General features: G+C 36.9%; 1 protein-coding gene across 1 annotated transcript in view; it reads left to right on the plus strand.

Annotated features, from left to right (window-relative positions):
• Positions 1 to 17,590, plus strand: part of LOC127583300 (low-density lipoprotein receptor-related protein 1-like) — a 1,307,163-nt gene that overhangs the window by 680,206 nt on the left and 609,367 nt on the right. The window contains exon 11 of the mRNA XM_052039177.1: positions 9,062 to 9,298. Coding sequence (XP_051895137.1) covers positions 9,062 to 9,298 — 237 coding nt within the window. The remainder of the gene's footprint in view (positions 1 to 9,061; positions 9,299 to 17,590) is intronic.

The raw sequence follows: 17,590 nt of genomic DNA on the forward strand, positions 1-17,590 counted from the left end.
AATAAATTTTTTGGTGTACTTGTGTCTTAGACTGCAGTGTAGTTTTACATAAACTCACCTAAGGCTAGGAGCATCATGAAATATATCTATTTATTCTGACAACTAACACTCAGTTTCGCTCCAAAACATGAAACATACAGTATTAGAACAATCTACCAAGTAACACACATGACATATATTCTTTAAATTCTAACAGCCTTAAAGAAACTATTACATTTTTTTTTCTATGTCAATACAGATATAGAATACTACTTATTTAAAATGAAAATGAACACACTGTAATCAACAGGTGAATATACTCATGTTTAGAAACTGTGAAATTAGTTAGTCAATAATCTTACAATTATGAACAGCAAGTCTTGTGAATCGTATCTGGAATTCTATCATATCATGGTCACCACCTTCTAGGGAATCTTTAATCACAAAATGGTTAATCCAAGAAGGAATTATCCTTCCTCATTACTCATGATCAAATCTTGCCAGTCCAATTAATGTATAGATTAAAATCTCCCATGAAAATTGCAGTTTCCTTTAAACATGTCCTACCTATTCTCCACATTTTTGCTCCCCCCCCCATTAAGAAGTCACATTTTGGGGCCTATAGACTACTCCCACCCATGTCACAAGGACGTTGCCTGCATTAGAGGGCCTGAGTTATAGAGAGAGGTTGGCCATGCTGGATCTTTGTTCCTTGAAGCATCAGAGAATGAGGGATGACCTCACAGAAGTTTATAAAATCATGAGGGGTATGGATAAGGTGGATGGTCATAGTCTTTTTCCCAGGGTTGGGGAATCCAAAACTAGAGGACACATACAAGATAAGAGGGGAGAAATTTAAAGGAGAAATGAGAGATAACTTCTTCACACAAGGGGTAGTGAGTGCATGGAATGAGCTCCCAGAGGAAGTGGTCAAGGCGGGTACAATTGCAACACTTTAGAGGCATTTGGATAGGTACATGGAGGGGAGGGGCTTTGAGGGTTAGGGACTGAACGTGGGCAACTGGGACTAGCAGGGAGGATGCTGTGATTGGCATGGACCAGTTGGGCTGAAGGGCCTGTTTCCATGCTATATTACTCTATTACTCTGTGACTCCTCTTTCCCATGCTTTTCATGATTTCAACTCAAATCAATTTCACATTACTATTCACTGCCTCTACATCATAACTCAACACCTCTCTAATACTTGCTTGATTAACAAAGTTAATCTGCCTCCTTTTCCTTTTGGCCTGTTCATTTGGAACATTGTATAACCTGGAATATTGAACACCCATTCCTTGTCACCCTGCAAAGATGTCTCTTCAATAGCTATTAGATCATACTCATACTGTATGTTGCTATTTATGCGGTTAACTCATCTGTCTCATTGCAGTGCTGCACCCATTCAAATAAAAACCCTTAAGCTTCATTTTTTTTGTTTTGATAATTCAGGGATTTAATCTTTAAAAAGAGACTTTTTTTTCCACACCTGCTTGGGCCCAAATTCAAGACTTAATCCATAACTTAAGAGCAAAACTTCTTCACATTACCACTTCCAAGAATGAATTCTCTGTCAGAATTTTCAGTCATGTGTTAAAGATGAAATTATATAAAAATGTGTATTATATGTTCCAATTGCACTGATATAAATATTGAATTATTAATGTAATAAGTGAGAAATAATTCTAGTAGCATTTTACAAGAATCATAACTGTCTGATTAATCATAAACTATTCATTTCCTATTCTATGATATTTACTATATCCAGCTCAGACAATGTCAACATTATCAACAACCAGCTGAATTTAGTTCTCCAAGACAGGATAAAGATGCCTGCCACTGATCAAGCTGGGCATTTTATTAACTTGCTTATGCTCATACATAAACAAAACCAGGGGAAATTAGTCCAAGAAAGAAAGAAAATAAACCTTTGATATTGCCAAGTTGTTCATCACTGGGATCGAAATGGGCCTCATGAGATCAGATACAACAAGAAAGCAGATAAACAATGAAAGGCAGCAATGAAAGGATTATGCACGCTGATATTGGAAAGTAGGGAAATACTTTGTTTTCCACTCTAACAAAGCTGTTAAGCCTCTGGGTGCTTGGTGAGTGCCATTATCTATTCCAGGCCACAAAACATCTTTCAATTGTCTCATAGCCTCTTTGTACAATAGTTACAGAAACACTTATCACCTAAACCTTCCTATACCCTTTCCAAATCATCCACCTTTGTCCATCCCTCTTTGCAATATTTGTTGTATTGCAAGAATAAAATATTAATTGATTGTTTTGTTTTCTCTCAGAATTAGCGATCTCACTTGAGTGACCAAAGCACATTATACCATTTTGTTACAGACCTTCTGGGGTTTGATTCTTTTAATCTGTCCTTCACTGGGAATAACAGCAAGCGATGGGCACACTGAGTTTGCATGTGAGTTTGTGTGGGGTCAGATTCTTTTGCACGTTTGATGCTATCAATCCTTAACTTTTATGAGCACCTCCTTTTTTTAAGTCACTTTAAGGTTTTTTGTCCTTACCGTGAAATGTTATATAGGAATAGAACATTTTCAATGTAAACTCCCTCTCAGAAACAATTTTCCCCTTCAGCGGTCTTCTCTTTTGACAGCAGGGAAAGTGTTGCATTGATATTTTGAAAAAAAATGTTAACTATTAGATGCCTGTCATTTTAAGTGACATTTATATCTGTAAAGATTACTATAGATTTATTGTAATATAACAGGGAAAATTTTAGTTTATTATTTTGGTCCATTGGTGTAGGTTTACTTATGTAGAATCTTTGAAGGTGCCAGGAAAAACGAACAAATCAGTTAGTAAAACAGATGGTATTATATTTGAGGTCATATGAGGTCCCATATCTCAGTGAGGGAAAATAATGCAGTTTGAGCATTGATCCTTTTCAAGGGAAGCTCAGTATCAAGTGAAACAGGGTCAGGGGTACTGGTTGCTCAATGAGTGAATAAGGACCATCATTATTTATAACAAGGAGGATAAAAATCTCACTGGAGATTTTGCATGTTCTCTACTGTGAAAATTATTTGGGGAACTTTACCCATGAAATATTACAAAGGAGAACAAAAATCCTGTATAAACATGAGATGAATTTTTCAATGGTTGCTAAGTCACCATATGTGCAAAAGGTCAACCTAATTTTCAGCAGTATGGTGTTTTCATATGGAGTTGTGTGAACAGATTTCTCGCCCATTGTATCTGATCTAATATCTGTGAGGGATTTCATGTTATTCAATTGAAATATGAATAACTCATGTTCTATATTTTATCTGCAGCTGTATTGCATTAAGATTTTATTTATCTCCAACAAATGTTGAACTACCTATTGTATTCCAATGAAGTACCATATCTGTAGCTGTCAGGGAGTTAGACTGGAAATACTCTTCACAAGTGTATCAGTAATCCATCACTTTTGGTGACCTTGAGCCAGCTTGATATGTCATGGAGGATTAATATAGCTGATGCAATGATTACTTTCCCTCTTTCAAAAGAACAGTTCAGCTTGTAGCTATTGAACTACAAGTCCACTGATCTTTTGGCTATTTTTTAAATCTATTTTGTAGTTTTAACGTATGCTATGGTCCAATGGCATTTTTTACTTTTCTGACTTCTGAAGTCAGGGAGTTCATATTTTATCCAGGAATTAAAAATTTAATGTTGGGGGCTTCCTGGTTGACCCTTGAGCATATTACAAATATTCTGATATTGGAAAGGGAAAGGAACCCTCCAGATCATAAGGACTGAGGGTCCACCTGAAGGAGATGTCTAAGATGTTGAACACAAAGAAAAAATTTCATTGGACTTGAAGATACAGTTTTGGATGGATTAAAATTTCACTTCCATCAGTTAAATTTGGAGCAATTGTTTATACCAATTGTTTCAACTCAATATCAGTACCTCAGAAGTTGTCCAAGGGATTTAGCAATATTATTGTAAACATTAATGAATTCAGCATTATATCTTTGCAATTATTTTGGATAAAAAGCCTTATTCATGTTAGAACCACAAAGTATTATACTTCTAATCAGCAGAGTTGGTTCTGAGACTGGGTGAAAAGTTTATTATTGGAAAAGATCATGGGGAGGTGCTTTATATTTATATACTTTATTTATATACTTTTTATACATGCCTGGTAGTATCACCCTTTTTTATTGGCAGGGTTGAAAATTTCTCAGTCCGTGGACCATCATTTTTAAGTGTACAAAGTTGATTCATGTGCAAATTATATTGACTGATTAACTGACGGAAGAGGTAAAGTCTAACAATGAAAATGAAATGATCTCTGCCCAGAAATTACAGGCCAAAATATTCCAGGACAATCCATTCCAGCTTGTTTCACATCACTACAGAAATTCAGTCAAACATTTTCTGGGTGGGAGTCACTCTTGTAATCCAGTGTGATTTTAGCATCAGTTGCACTGACCGATTTTAACATCAGTTGTTCTGGGAGCAAACAACATTGGCCATACATGGCAAAACAGTACCACAGTGCTGAATTGGGAGTGTGCTACAATAACCACCTGACCTACTGTTCATCCTTTGGATCGTCCCACCCCACCCCATCCCACCCCAATACCACCTCTGCAAGCACTGATTAGACCAGACAGTAACCTTCCTATTCCATCCCACATACTTCTCTAATCACATTGCCTGATTGAGCCCACAGCTGCCAGCCCTCCCTTCCTCCTCTTCCTCAGAGCCAATCTTCATGGACACACTTTTGTTGCAAAAAAAATGTGACTAAAACCTGCATCTGGGAGCCCATACCAAGACTGTTGTTAGTGCCTTGTTGCAGTGTTGTTCTAACCTAACTCTTTGGGTGCACGAGAATGTATAGATATGTGCATTATTATTTTTCATGCTGTGTGAATGCAGCATCTTTTGTGAGCCCGTTTGCAGGTTTCAGTATGTTGGGTGGGACAGGGAGGGTTATTGTCTGGGATAATTCCTTTAATTCCTCTCTGAAGATATTGGGTGGATTATATTTACCTTAGTAGTTCGACGGACAACCTCCACCATCTATCTGCGGCTCCTTATTCAGATCATCTCCAACTTCCATGCCTGTGCATAGAAATGAGGAATTTGAAGACAAGCTAGCAATCACATACTGCCGTGGCTCATCTCCTGTTCTGCCACTGAACTCACTACTGAATCCAAGGCAAAGTGAACATATTCACAACAAAAAAATCCTGTGAAGCTATTTTTAATCAGTTGTGAATCAACCTCTGACAATTATTCCCCAGTTCCAAAGCTAGTATCAGGATCCTACCGTCATGTGGTTTGCATATATAAAAAACTATATGGTGAATAAATATGAGTAAAAATAATAGTTCATTTATATTAAACAAGAAAATACTGTGAAGCAGTTCCTACCTTCCACAAGTCACATTGGAGAAGTATTAACCAATCCCTCGTCAATACAGCAAAATGTTGGCACCAAAACTGTCTGGAAGTGGAGACATGTAACCATACAGTTGTTAGAAATAAAACCTCCTTTAAAGTTCAGTAGTAAAAGCTGCTTACAGGTCTCTTTCATCAAGATTCACTGGACAGGTTTAGGGAATGACTTTCTGGTGTGCATGACAGCAGTTTCATAAGAAGTGCATGAATGAAGGATAATACCTGTATTTGTTTCATGTGCTGTGTAGGATGGTAATTGAATGACTAAATCAATGTGGTATCAAGTGTACTTCTAGGAAAGGGTGAAAAATCCCTTATTTTTGCCCTTGTTTATGTTTTTTGTATAGAATCAAATTAAACAATAAGATAGCTTTGTTCAATACCTGCTGTGTAATAGTAGATTTTGTTTAAATGCCATAATATACATATTTTTTTAAAACAGGGAAATCTAAATATTCGTTTGCATATGTATCTTCCTGATGCCAACTAGTGATTATGCATGTGTCTTATTTCAGCTTTTAGCAAAGCATGTGTTTTCCTTACATCAATTAGTATTTGAACATATGCTTTTCTCATCCCAGCTGGTAAACGTGCACGTGTCTTCCTTTTTCCAACTGGTGACTGTGGATGTATCTTTCTTATTTCACCAAGTTTTCTGTTCCATCGCCTGCAGCATGAAGTTACATTTCACTGATGTTGCTCTGCTTTCCACTCAGATTTCTTTGATATTCTCAGTGCCACTTCACAAGTGCCTCTTTTAGTGCCTGTATTTTTTTTTATTCTTTGAATGGTGATGGTAATAAGGCACTTTCTCTCCCTGCCCTTACAAAATGATATGTTCTTTTACAAACTGTAAACTCTGGTGGGCTCCAATGAATGGAAATTATTGGATTACGTCCTGAAGACTTTTGGTTGTTACCAACTATTTTTGTAGGTTCTAAAGCACTGAATTTAATACGTGATTATCAACTGCAGTAAAATAGATCAGACCCTGGATCTAACATTTGTTGCACAATTTGAAGATGTCTTGGATACAGAACTCAGCAAATTGACTTTGAAAGATGTAGATCAATGTTATATCAAGAAATAGCTTGTGTCACACAATATTCATCCCATTGATCTTTGTTAAAGCAAACCAAACTTAAACTCAGTGTTTTTCCAAAGCTTTCTGTGTCCCTTAATTTCCTTACCAGTCAGGCCCAGCATTCCTTAAATATAAGGATAACGTTTTTCTTTCAGGACAAGTGAATTGGTGGTTTAACTTCAGTGTACAATTGATTGCAGCTTGTTCCTTAAACTAAATTTTTGCACTGAATAACATCTTGTCCCTGCTCTTGCCAAATTTTCAGCATTAAAAAGGATTTGTTTTGTTAAATGTCCAAATCAGCAGCGGGGGTTCCTCTAACTGGCTTAATAGAAAAGTAAAGTAGTCGGTAATTCAAAATGTGGTTGATGATTTACAATCAGTGCTATCAAATTAATGTCCCATTTCCCCCTACATTTGTTTTATCCTCTCCTATTGAAATTGCCGGTCATCAGTGAAAGGTAAAATCAGACGATCTAGAATGGACAGTTAATTCATTTGACAATTTTAAAACATTGTTCAAAAATAATATGACTCCAACTATTTGGTTTGACACTAAAACAGACAAGAAATCTGGTCCCTATTCATCCTGTCTCCAAGAAATCGTGAAAGAACAGTGCAATTGAATCCTACGTTAGGAAGGAAATGTTATGTTGGAATAATGCTGGCACGGAAGCCTCCAATCTTCTCTTTTTGATTAAAAAAAGAATGATGCCACCTTTTTAATCATAAATGATCCTCTAAATGAACCATATTTTCGGATTGTATAGTTCAAACTCACAGATGACTGTGATATCATTTGCAGGTTGTGATTTAAAAAGAATGTCAGACATTTCCTATTTTTCTCTTGGAGCAAGATTTCTGCTCACAAGACCCTAATGTCTGTTGACAGCATTATTCTTCATGTTGTTGACCCCCACAGTTAATCTCACTGTTTAAACTTGCCAATAGGGAAATAATATATTGCTAGGATAGTGTCATATTTCTTGGCAGTTAGCATGACTTAGAAACTCATTCCCCTGGGATTGACAAATGCTATACGTACATTTCAAAATTCAATTCAGCATCCTGACATTCATTTTTTATTCATTTATTGAGGAAATAGTTTATTTACTCCCACATGGGTACACAAAGAAACTAAAGGAGCATAACTTTTTCTGCCATTCATGGAGATTGTGGCTAATCTGTGAGCTAACTCCATTGTCTAAATTTGTCCCAGACCCTTTAATACCTTAGATTACTTTGGGACAATTTACAGTGGCGAATTAACCTACCAGCCCGCTTGGCAGGGATTTGGGATGTCTTTAGGATGTTGAAGGAAACTGAAGCATCCAGAAGAAAACCACGCAATCGCAGGGAGAATGTGCAAATTCTACACAGATAGTGCCTGAGGTCAGGATTGAGCCCTGGTTTCTGGCACTGTGAAGCAGTGGCTCTACTAGCTGCATCACTGCGCTGCTCAAGTAGACTGCAACATATTATTGTGAGACACGGGGGACCTTGAGTGGCATCAATGCTACAGATGGAAGGAATTAAGATCTTGCCCATAGACTGCCCTGATGGCCTTTTAACAGTTCATGCTGTCTGGCCTCTTCATCGTTCCCAAATGTCTTGAATGATGGTTAATTTGGAAAAAAGTTAGGGAAATTATCTAAAGATAAATTATGATATCTACATGAAAATGCATGAAGCTGCTCCTTTTAACCAAAGACAAATGTACATTGAAATAAAGAAAAATAAACAAGAAATAAACTACTCACCCTTACCTTTTGAATGAAAGTTAGTGACACCATTCAAATGAATGGGGAAATGCTAACACACGAGGCATAATGAGTGTACACTTGAGGGCTTAGATACAAATTGTCTCTAATCCTTTGTTCAGCACCTTACTGAATGTCCCTGCACTTGATGATGAGTCCAGGAATAGAATGAGAAGTCAACTCTACATGCAACTGCAATTCCCCAACCATGTTGAAGAACAGTGTGGAAGTATAGAAGACACTGTCACACTTTTCAGATAGCTGGCAGCTTACTACAGATCCATTGGCTAGCCATCAATAACGAACTGACCCAATGGTTTAACTGTTGTCACAGCAATTTTGAGACTAGAAAATATGCTTCAGTGCAACAAGCGAAAATAATCCGGATGATGAAAATCTGAAATGAAACCAGAAAATTTTGGAGATACTCACCTGATCAGGCAGCATCTATGGAGAGAGAAACAGAGTTAATGTTTTAGGTCAATGAAGTGAATTAATGAAGCATTTATGAAATGACATTATTCATTATATAAACCTGAATAGAGAAACTGACTGAAGACATGAAAAGAATACAATAATATAAACAAGCCTAAAATGTTTTCAAGGAGGAATTAATTTCTTGATGTGTTAATTGCAATACGACTCTATGGAACCCTATTTTTAATTGCTTATAATTATTATGGTTATTTACACTATTGTATAAAAGGAACATGTTGATAATTATCATTAAATCCTGTTGTGGAGAACAACCAAATGGGGAATCAAAACAAAATAATAGATTATCATTTCCTAATTTTTTCATTGCAGAGCCAAAAAATGAACTGTTCCTGTTTTATGGAAAAGGCCGGCCAGGAATCATTCGTGCAATGGACCTGAACACCAAAACAGCTGATGAATATATGATACAAGTAGAAAACCTTGTCAATCCACGAGCTCTTGACTTTCATGCAGAAACAAATTACATCTACTTTGCTGACACAACCAGTTTCTTAATTGGACGACAGAAAATCGATGGCACAGGTCGAGAGACAATCCTAAAAGATGGTAAGTAAATTGGAATCTTCACAACACTTGTCCATAATGATTCTGAGAACTTTATAATCATGACTGGTTGGCAATACATGTCAATCTTCCTATAATTTGTGCATGCTCCTTTCCACATTACCAAAGAAATAAAGTACATTTTAATTATACTTTTGGGACAAATAACTGATATAGGAGACTTAGAAGCAACTAAGCTATGTACTGCTGGTATGATGGGAACTCTTTTTCAGCAATAGAATTCTAATTAGTCTCTGAAAAAACACAATAATTTTAGCCCATCAATAGGTCTTATAATCTAACCAACTTCAAAAAGAGCAAGAGATACTAAATAAAGAAATACAGAGGAACGCCAGGACTTAATTATTTAATAAATCCACAAAGGTTTAAAACTGCTATTTCAGGCTTGAGTGATCATATGTTAACAATGGCAGGTTGATTTAATGTGACTCCCTTAACAACAAAACAGTAAGGCATAAGAGTTAAGTACCTCAATTCACAATAATGATGACTTCAGTAAGTTCAGTGATCCTCTGCAGGGCTCATCAAAGGTAGTGAATCTTTCTCTCCAATAGTAATAGTGGTTGAGTAATCCTTTGAATAACATGCCTGTCATGCATGTATAAAATAAACACCTAATTGTCCAACATTGGAGTAAACATCGTGTCAGGTATGCATGGTCTTTCATATTGGTATTTGTCTCCAGTCACTGCATTTAAAATCTTCGTGTAGGGGTGCTAATCTGTCATTTGAAAGCTCCTTCCTGAAACTGATCTATCCAGAACTTAGAAGCACCAAGACACTTGCAATCAGTATCACATCAGATCATCTTCCCTTTCCACGGATGCTGTCTGACCTGTGGAGGGTTTTTTTCTCTGTCAGTTTCTGTTTATATAATCTATATCTTAACCCGTGATCCACACCTTTTCTGTGCCACAGAATGAAAGGCTCACAGACAAGAAGAGGAAAGATGACACACTGCAGTAGTCCACAAGGGCAGCTTTTGTTGCGGTACTTCTACGCAGTGCTGCAACGTTACTGATTTTGGACAATGTGTTCACCAGGCAGAAACTAACTCCCTGCAGTTGTGCAGTTACACTGGCAATTATAGTCAGATCTGGCCACGGGTGGAACAGAATTATCAACTCTGCAGTTTCGAGTGAAATCTCATTACAATACTTGGGGAATACTGGACTGCTTGAGTGACATCATTCAGTTGCAGTGCAAAACCAATGGCCCATCTGCCCCCTCAAATAAGCAGATAAATTTGCAATGTATTATTTCAAAATATGTAGGAGGATTTTCTTCATGTTCTATGCAGTATTTATCCATTAACCATCATAATAGCTGACATTTGTTTTATTGCTGCTTGTGGAACCTTGTTGTGGATTAATTAGTAGTTGCATTTTCCAAAATGCTTCATATTACTCCTTTGCAGGAATGGTGCCCAGATCCCACTAGTAACTACACTTCAAAAGCAATCTGGATCTGCATAGCACAGAATAGGTACAAATGAAAACATCACAGAATGACTACAACATGGAAAGAGGTTATTTGAACTATTGAGTTCTTAGTAGCTCAATGCAAGAACAGTCCAGTTTATCCCACTCCCTGTCCTCTCCCCATGGACCTGAAAATTCTTTCCTTACAAATTCTACGTTTAAGTTCTGTCTCTATTACTTGCCCTGGGAATGCATTCCAGACTCAGTCATTTGTTGTGTAAGTATCCTCATTCTCTGTCCCTGGTTCTTGACCTCTCTGCCAATGGGAATAGTTTGTCTCTTTTTACCCTGTCTCTATCCTTCACGGTTTTAGATAGCTCTCCTTCTATTCCAGGAAGAACTCCCCCAAAGTTCTCCAGTCTACCGCGTAACTAAAATTCCTCATTCCTGGAATCATTCTGATAAATCTCTTCTGTCCCCTCTCCAAGGCCTTTGTATCCTTCCTAAAGAGAGGCCCCAGAACTGGACACAATCTGAGATTTTAGGAGTGAATTTTCACACAGAAGGTAATGAATAACTGGAATAAGCTACCAGAGGTCGTGGAGACCCATATAATTACAATGATTAAAAGGTGTTCGGACAGATCTTTGGAGGGGAAAGACATGGAGAGATGTGACTTTATGCATGCAAATGGGATTAGCATAGATAGGCATCATAGTCGGCAAGCTGTTTCTATGATGTACTTCTATGATTCTATGAATACTCCGGTGGTGGACAAACCGATGTTTTAATACATCATGATACCCTTGCTCTTGCACTGTATACTGTACCTCACTAAACACTTCCCTCCAGTCCAAAAAAAAACAAGCTTCACTTTCTCTATTTTCTTTTAAAAAGCAGCATTTTCAGAACAAAAATGAAGAATAATCAAGAAAGGTCTGAGATCTGGTCAATTCACCATTTTCTTTCCCCTTTTTATTTTCTGTTTCACTTTCCATTCCTTTATTATTTCTTATCTTTTCTATTCATATTTTGTAGAAACATCATGTTAACCTCTTTCCTCCAATCTCCTAGAACCTATTTTATTGATGAAGCAATGAAATCATGTTGTAAGAAGCTCCAATTGTAGCCTTCCAGCCAACCAGAAGATGAGAGAGCAATGATGGGCATAATTAGATCATAGATGAGACCAGTCAATCTCTAGAATGACTTTATATATACAATAAATTATTAAACATATCAAATGATATCTTGGCTATATTAGGACACAAACCAGAAAGAAAAGGAGACAATTGTGAATGATTAAAATCAATCATTTTACCATTCACTAATTTAATATAGAGAGGTACGTTTAAGCACATTTTCACCCACAATCTGTTACAATTATTGTGCTAGATACTATCTAAATTAGTACTTAAAATGATTTAGACTTTTTAAGCCCTTGAAAGTATGTGTCATGGAATTTTCTTTGCATATCATTAATTGGTGGATGAATGTCTGCCAGTGAGACTGGACTATTAACCTTTTTAATATTTAGTTCAAGGCCTAGTTATGAATTTGGTGACAGCCAGAAGAATTATAATTTGAAGAAAGAAATGTACAGTAGGCAGAGAAGACAAGAAAGGAAAGAATGATATTTAATTGAAAGAAAAAGAATTGGGAAGAAAATGTACAATTACTTGAAGTGTAAATTGAAAAGAACAAGCACATGTATTTGCAAGCATGGGACATTGGCAGAAATTTCTTTACTTAAAGAATTGTTAAAGCATGGTGTACGTTGCTTTGAGCACTCAGTAGCCCTCTTCTGCCCTACTTCTGTCAATAGTGGTGTGTTGTGGATGTAGTGTTTTCCATGTTAGAAAGCACTCCTTCAGTCCATTAAGACTTCCCTGTTAAATCAAGAATTTCTACCACTTAGAAGAACAAGAACAGTTAATCCTTTGGGAATTACAACCATCTGTAGATGCCCTTTCATATCACGTACCATCTGGACTTAGAAATGCATTATTACTTCTTCATCATCACTGGGACAAAATTCTAGAACCCCTAACCTCATGCCGCTGTTGGAGTACCTTCACAGGGTGACTCACTGCTACTTTCTAAAGGGCCATTCATGGTGGGTATTAATATAGTCCTTACCAGCAGTGTTCATGTCTTGAGAAAGAATTTTTACAAGGGAAATGTTCAAGACTGACAATATTACTTCTACCTTATGGGAAAATTGGACATATATGTAAACACAAATTTGAAATTAATTTTAAAGCATAAAACAAAATATTTAATCCAGAGTGCAGAGTAATGAGATTAGCATTATGTTGGTGAATGTAGCAGTAAACAATATAGTGTGAATTCAGAGGCTTTTAAACAGCACATTTTAATGGTTCATACAACACTTTATTAAGGTCTGTCTAAAGTATTTCAAACTCATTCATACCTGTTAATTATTTTCATATGCAATAATTGTTGTTGCTAGGGCATATTTTGTAGCCATTCTCCCTCTCTCTCCCTCTCCCCCTCTCTCTCTCTTTTCTGCATATGGTGCAATATAATTTAAAACTGCTTGAATTTAGACAGCAGATTAACACGTGCCTTACTTGGTATTGTGGGGAAGACGAGTGTGATTTTAAAGAGAAGACAGAAGCATTAACTCAACATGAGGTATTATTTGTGCCTGCCCAGTTTCAATAGTACAAGCTTATATTGGCCTTGACACTTGGAGCCTGCCACAGGGGCAGCAGGAAATTGCACATCAACAGCACTTAAAGAATGTTGAGAAAAGATGATGGGGACATTTAGAAAAGTGCAGCCACTTAAAGATAGGTGGCGATAACAGAGGAACAAAATTGTTTTTGCTTTCAAAAGAGCGATAAATATTTTCAAGCAATTATTTAAAGATTTTTTTAAGCACAGAAGGAAGACCTTATCATGCTTATTGTTGGTGTTTTGCATGATCGAGGCAAACCTATTCCATTGCCCAACTTTCTGCTGAGAGTCTTTTCCAGCCTTTGAAATATTTTGTGCATTTTCTGCTGATGATGGAATGGTCTCTGCTTCACCTTGTGTTATAGCAAACTACTTAGTGTTACAATAACCCAGCATAAAAAACTTGCTTTTTACCTTGCTACTTATTTTCTCAGTGATGCTTTTAACTTGATAACTCCCACATCACTGGCTCCCTGAGGGTAGTAAATATTCTTCCTTCAGCCATATTGGTACCAGTGCTTCATTCAATCTTTTATTTTTTTCTGTTCCAGTGGAATAACTTTTTTTCACTGCATGACTGTACTCCTCCTCCCCCAATAAACAACAATGGATTTACAAATCCAAAACCAGCAAAATAGGAAATTGTACATTATGTCAATAGTGTTTTTTATTGGCCAAGACTTCAAAACTCACTTTGCAAATGGCTTGATCATGACACCAGTGTATTCCTGGAAAAAAATAACAGAGAGAGGGATACAGTACAGAAGCAGGCCCTTTAGCCCACCAAGTCCATGCCTACCATTAAGGACCTATTTACATTAATCCGATATTAATTGTACTTTTCCTTCTCCCCACATTCTCATCAACTCACCCCAGATTCTACCACTCACCTACACAATAAGGACAATTTACAATGGCCAAGTCACCTACCAATGAACATATCTTTGGGATGTGGGAGGAAACTGGAGCATCTGGAGTAGAACTATGCAGTCAAAGGGAGAACATGCAGACTCCACGCAAACAGCACCCGAGGACAGGTCTTTGGCGCCTCAAGTCAGTGGTTCCATTAACTGCACATCTGTGCTGCCCAATTCTTCAATTTTGTGTTGAATGAGATTGTAACATAAAGATGCAAAGTAATTGATAAGTTGTGCAAGCACAATGCAAATCCAGTTACAATCAATTTTTAGCAGAGTCCACTGATTGCACAGCTTCTCAATTTCAATTCACCCGAATTCTGCTAGGGACTAAAACACATGACTGAAAATTCACCTCTGACCATTCATTTTGGTGAATGAAGATAAGGATGACCAGTTGAGGAATTGTTGATGGAAGGGAGTGAATTGAGATAGATCAGTGAAATATAAGGAATGTGATTGATAATGGACAAAGACCAACCCAGTATATATCTGTGTAGGTATTTTAGTAGAGAAGCAAAGGACTGTAGATTTTGGAATCTGGATCAAAAAACAACAAGATGCTGGAGGAATTCAGCAGACCAGGCTGCATCCATGAAGAAAAACAGACGGTCAATATTTCGGGTCAGGACACTTCTTCAGGACTGAAGCTAGGAAAAGGGGAAGCCCAATATATCAGGGGGAAAAACAGAGCAGTGATAGGTGGACAAAAGAGGGGAGGCGGGGTGGGCATAAGGTGGTGATAGGTAGATGCAGGTAAGAGATAGTAAGAGGCAGGTGCAGGGTATTTTAGTATTGGCATTATTATGAATGTACACTGCAGACGGTAATAAGGATGTTAAATGCTCGAAAGAAAAGGTTACGGGAGTTTTACTTTCTCTGCTGCCCTGCTTTCTAACTGCAGACAGGTTGATAAAAAGAAACAAAATCAGAATAAAGCATGAACTGCTATTTTTCCACTTGTAACTCCTTTTTGAGTAGGATTCACAATAAGCAGACAGTACTCCTGCCAATACAGAAATTTCACTGAAACATAATAATCAGAATGCTGAAATGTGGACAAAATCCTGACGGTGCCCTGGTCCTCAATACACGATTCATTTGAAGTTTAGATCTGACCTACTGGTACCAGTAAATAAGGAGGTCAAATAAGCATCCTTTAGAGGGATTACTGGAGTTTATAAGGGAAAATTTTGATGTAACGACCAAAGCAATATATTTCAGTGGCAGGGTAATGTTAAGGGCCCTTGAGTAAGCTCGTAAAGCTCTTCCTAAACTTTTACACATCAATTTCTGTGTACTCTAATTCAATGCAGGAACTTCTTAATTTTGAAAGAATAAGGAAGCATGGCAGTACCATGAAGTGGATGTAGTTGGATGTTAAATCATACAGCTCATTGGCATTGTAAAACCCTAATTAAGGAGTCAAAGAAGTTCTTTTTTCCAGTTATCTATCAATTGTTGGTGAAAATAAAGCACTGTGAATTTTTAAATTCCAGAAATATTTGCAAACTTTTAGGCTTTTTTATGACAGTGAGGAGCCCTATTATACAATTATATCTGTATCCTTTTGTCTAGGGTTAGAATTCCACCTGTCGAGCAGTTTAGGACAACGTAAAATAATCCTTGGTAAGTCTCATTTGGAATTCTAAGAGTCAAGAAGAAAAGGATTATACCCACCAGTGAGATGTTGATTGCATCTCATCAACTGCTTCTCAGTAGAAAGTTTAACTTAATTTGAACAAATTCTTCATTATTCACACTAGCAGTGTTGAAAACAGACATCAGTCTCCATTGTGAGAGCAGAAGTTTTTCAGGGTTTCCAATAGTCCTAATCTATCTTTTACAGCGTGTATTATCCGGCAAATGATTCGTACCTTCCTGTAAAATAGGTTAGTGTATGGTTCTTGTACTTGTCACTTTGAAGGGGGTAGCTTACTTAAACTTTGTAGATTGCAGTGAAGCATAAGCCTCTGTGGTTATTTTAAATTTAACAGCTGTCACCAAGGGTTTAGCCTGATGTTACAATTAAGGTCACAGTTCCCATGACATCATGACAACTGTGCCACCAAACGTCTGCTTCAAAAAACGCAGACACAACAAATGGGAAAGAACATATATCCAATAGAAGTGAAATATTCCTTTAAGGCACAATCTCTTAAAAAAAACACAAAAGTATTGTGCGGTGGGAGGAAGTCGGAACTTTAGAAGGAATGAGATAAACAAGATAGCCATTGCCCTCTTCATATAAACTTTAAAATAGAGGGAGAAACATGACAACAAATCAGAAGGCCAGAGTCAATGACGCATTTGTTAATATCGAAGTCTCAGATTATCAAATTTAAAGTGATGAAGTGATTCAATTAAATGTTGGTGCTGTGGTTATTTTGCTGGCAATGCTAATTTGGGTACGTTGACCATAAATTATATTTTCCAATTTAATTTATACCTACATGGATGCACAATGACTTTAATGCTAATTAAATCAATTTACATGGGAACAGATTTAGCTGAACAAAGCAAACCTCAAATATTCTAGACAGTGAACAGAAGGTGGCTTCTTGAAGTCATAGACTAAGAACAAATTGCCTGCATTATGTTGCATGCCAATCTGTAATCAACCTGTTTAATTGCAGAGTATTACTCTTAACTGTGAAAGTAATAACAATGATGAATTTCAATGTGTTAGGCTTTTTTCTGCAACTTGAAGGAAAAGATTGAGCAGATAGAAAAAGGCACTGAATTTGTAGCAGTTGATAAACAAAAAAGATGTCAAAACCGACACTAAATGGACTTTCATACTTGATACTACATCCATCACTTAGGTTGCTACTTTAATTTGTATGACAATTTCTGTTTAGTAATTTGCTTATCTCCCTTCTGTATTTCTCCAACAACCTCCACATGGATGTTCCAACTTTCACTTATTTATATATTTCAACATCATGGCATGGTAACATGTACACAAAGAGGTCATTTGAGCACCTATGTAAGACTAATGCACCTTAATCCATTCTAATAGTCTTTCCCCACAACTCTGCAATTAATTATTTCTTTAAAGTCCTGATCCTGTTCCAAGACCTTATAGCTACAGTGGGAGGTTCGTCATGCAGTTGTTGCTCAAATCATAACAAACAAGTGGATTAGTTTGCTACATCACAATCACATAAACTTAGAAACTGGATTTTACCAAATTTTAATACATTAGATGTTTTTCCCAAATGCCATACTTG

The sequence above is a fragment of the Pristis pectinata genome, chromosome 1 (assembly GCF_009764475.1).
Source record: "Pristis pectinata isolate sPriPec2 chromosome 1, sPriPec2.1.pri, whole genome shotgun sequence".
NCBI lineage: Eukaryota > Metazoa > Chordata > Chondrichthyes > Rhinopristiformes > Pristidae > Pristis > Pristis pectinata.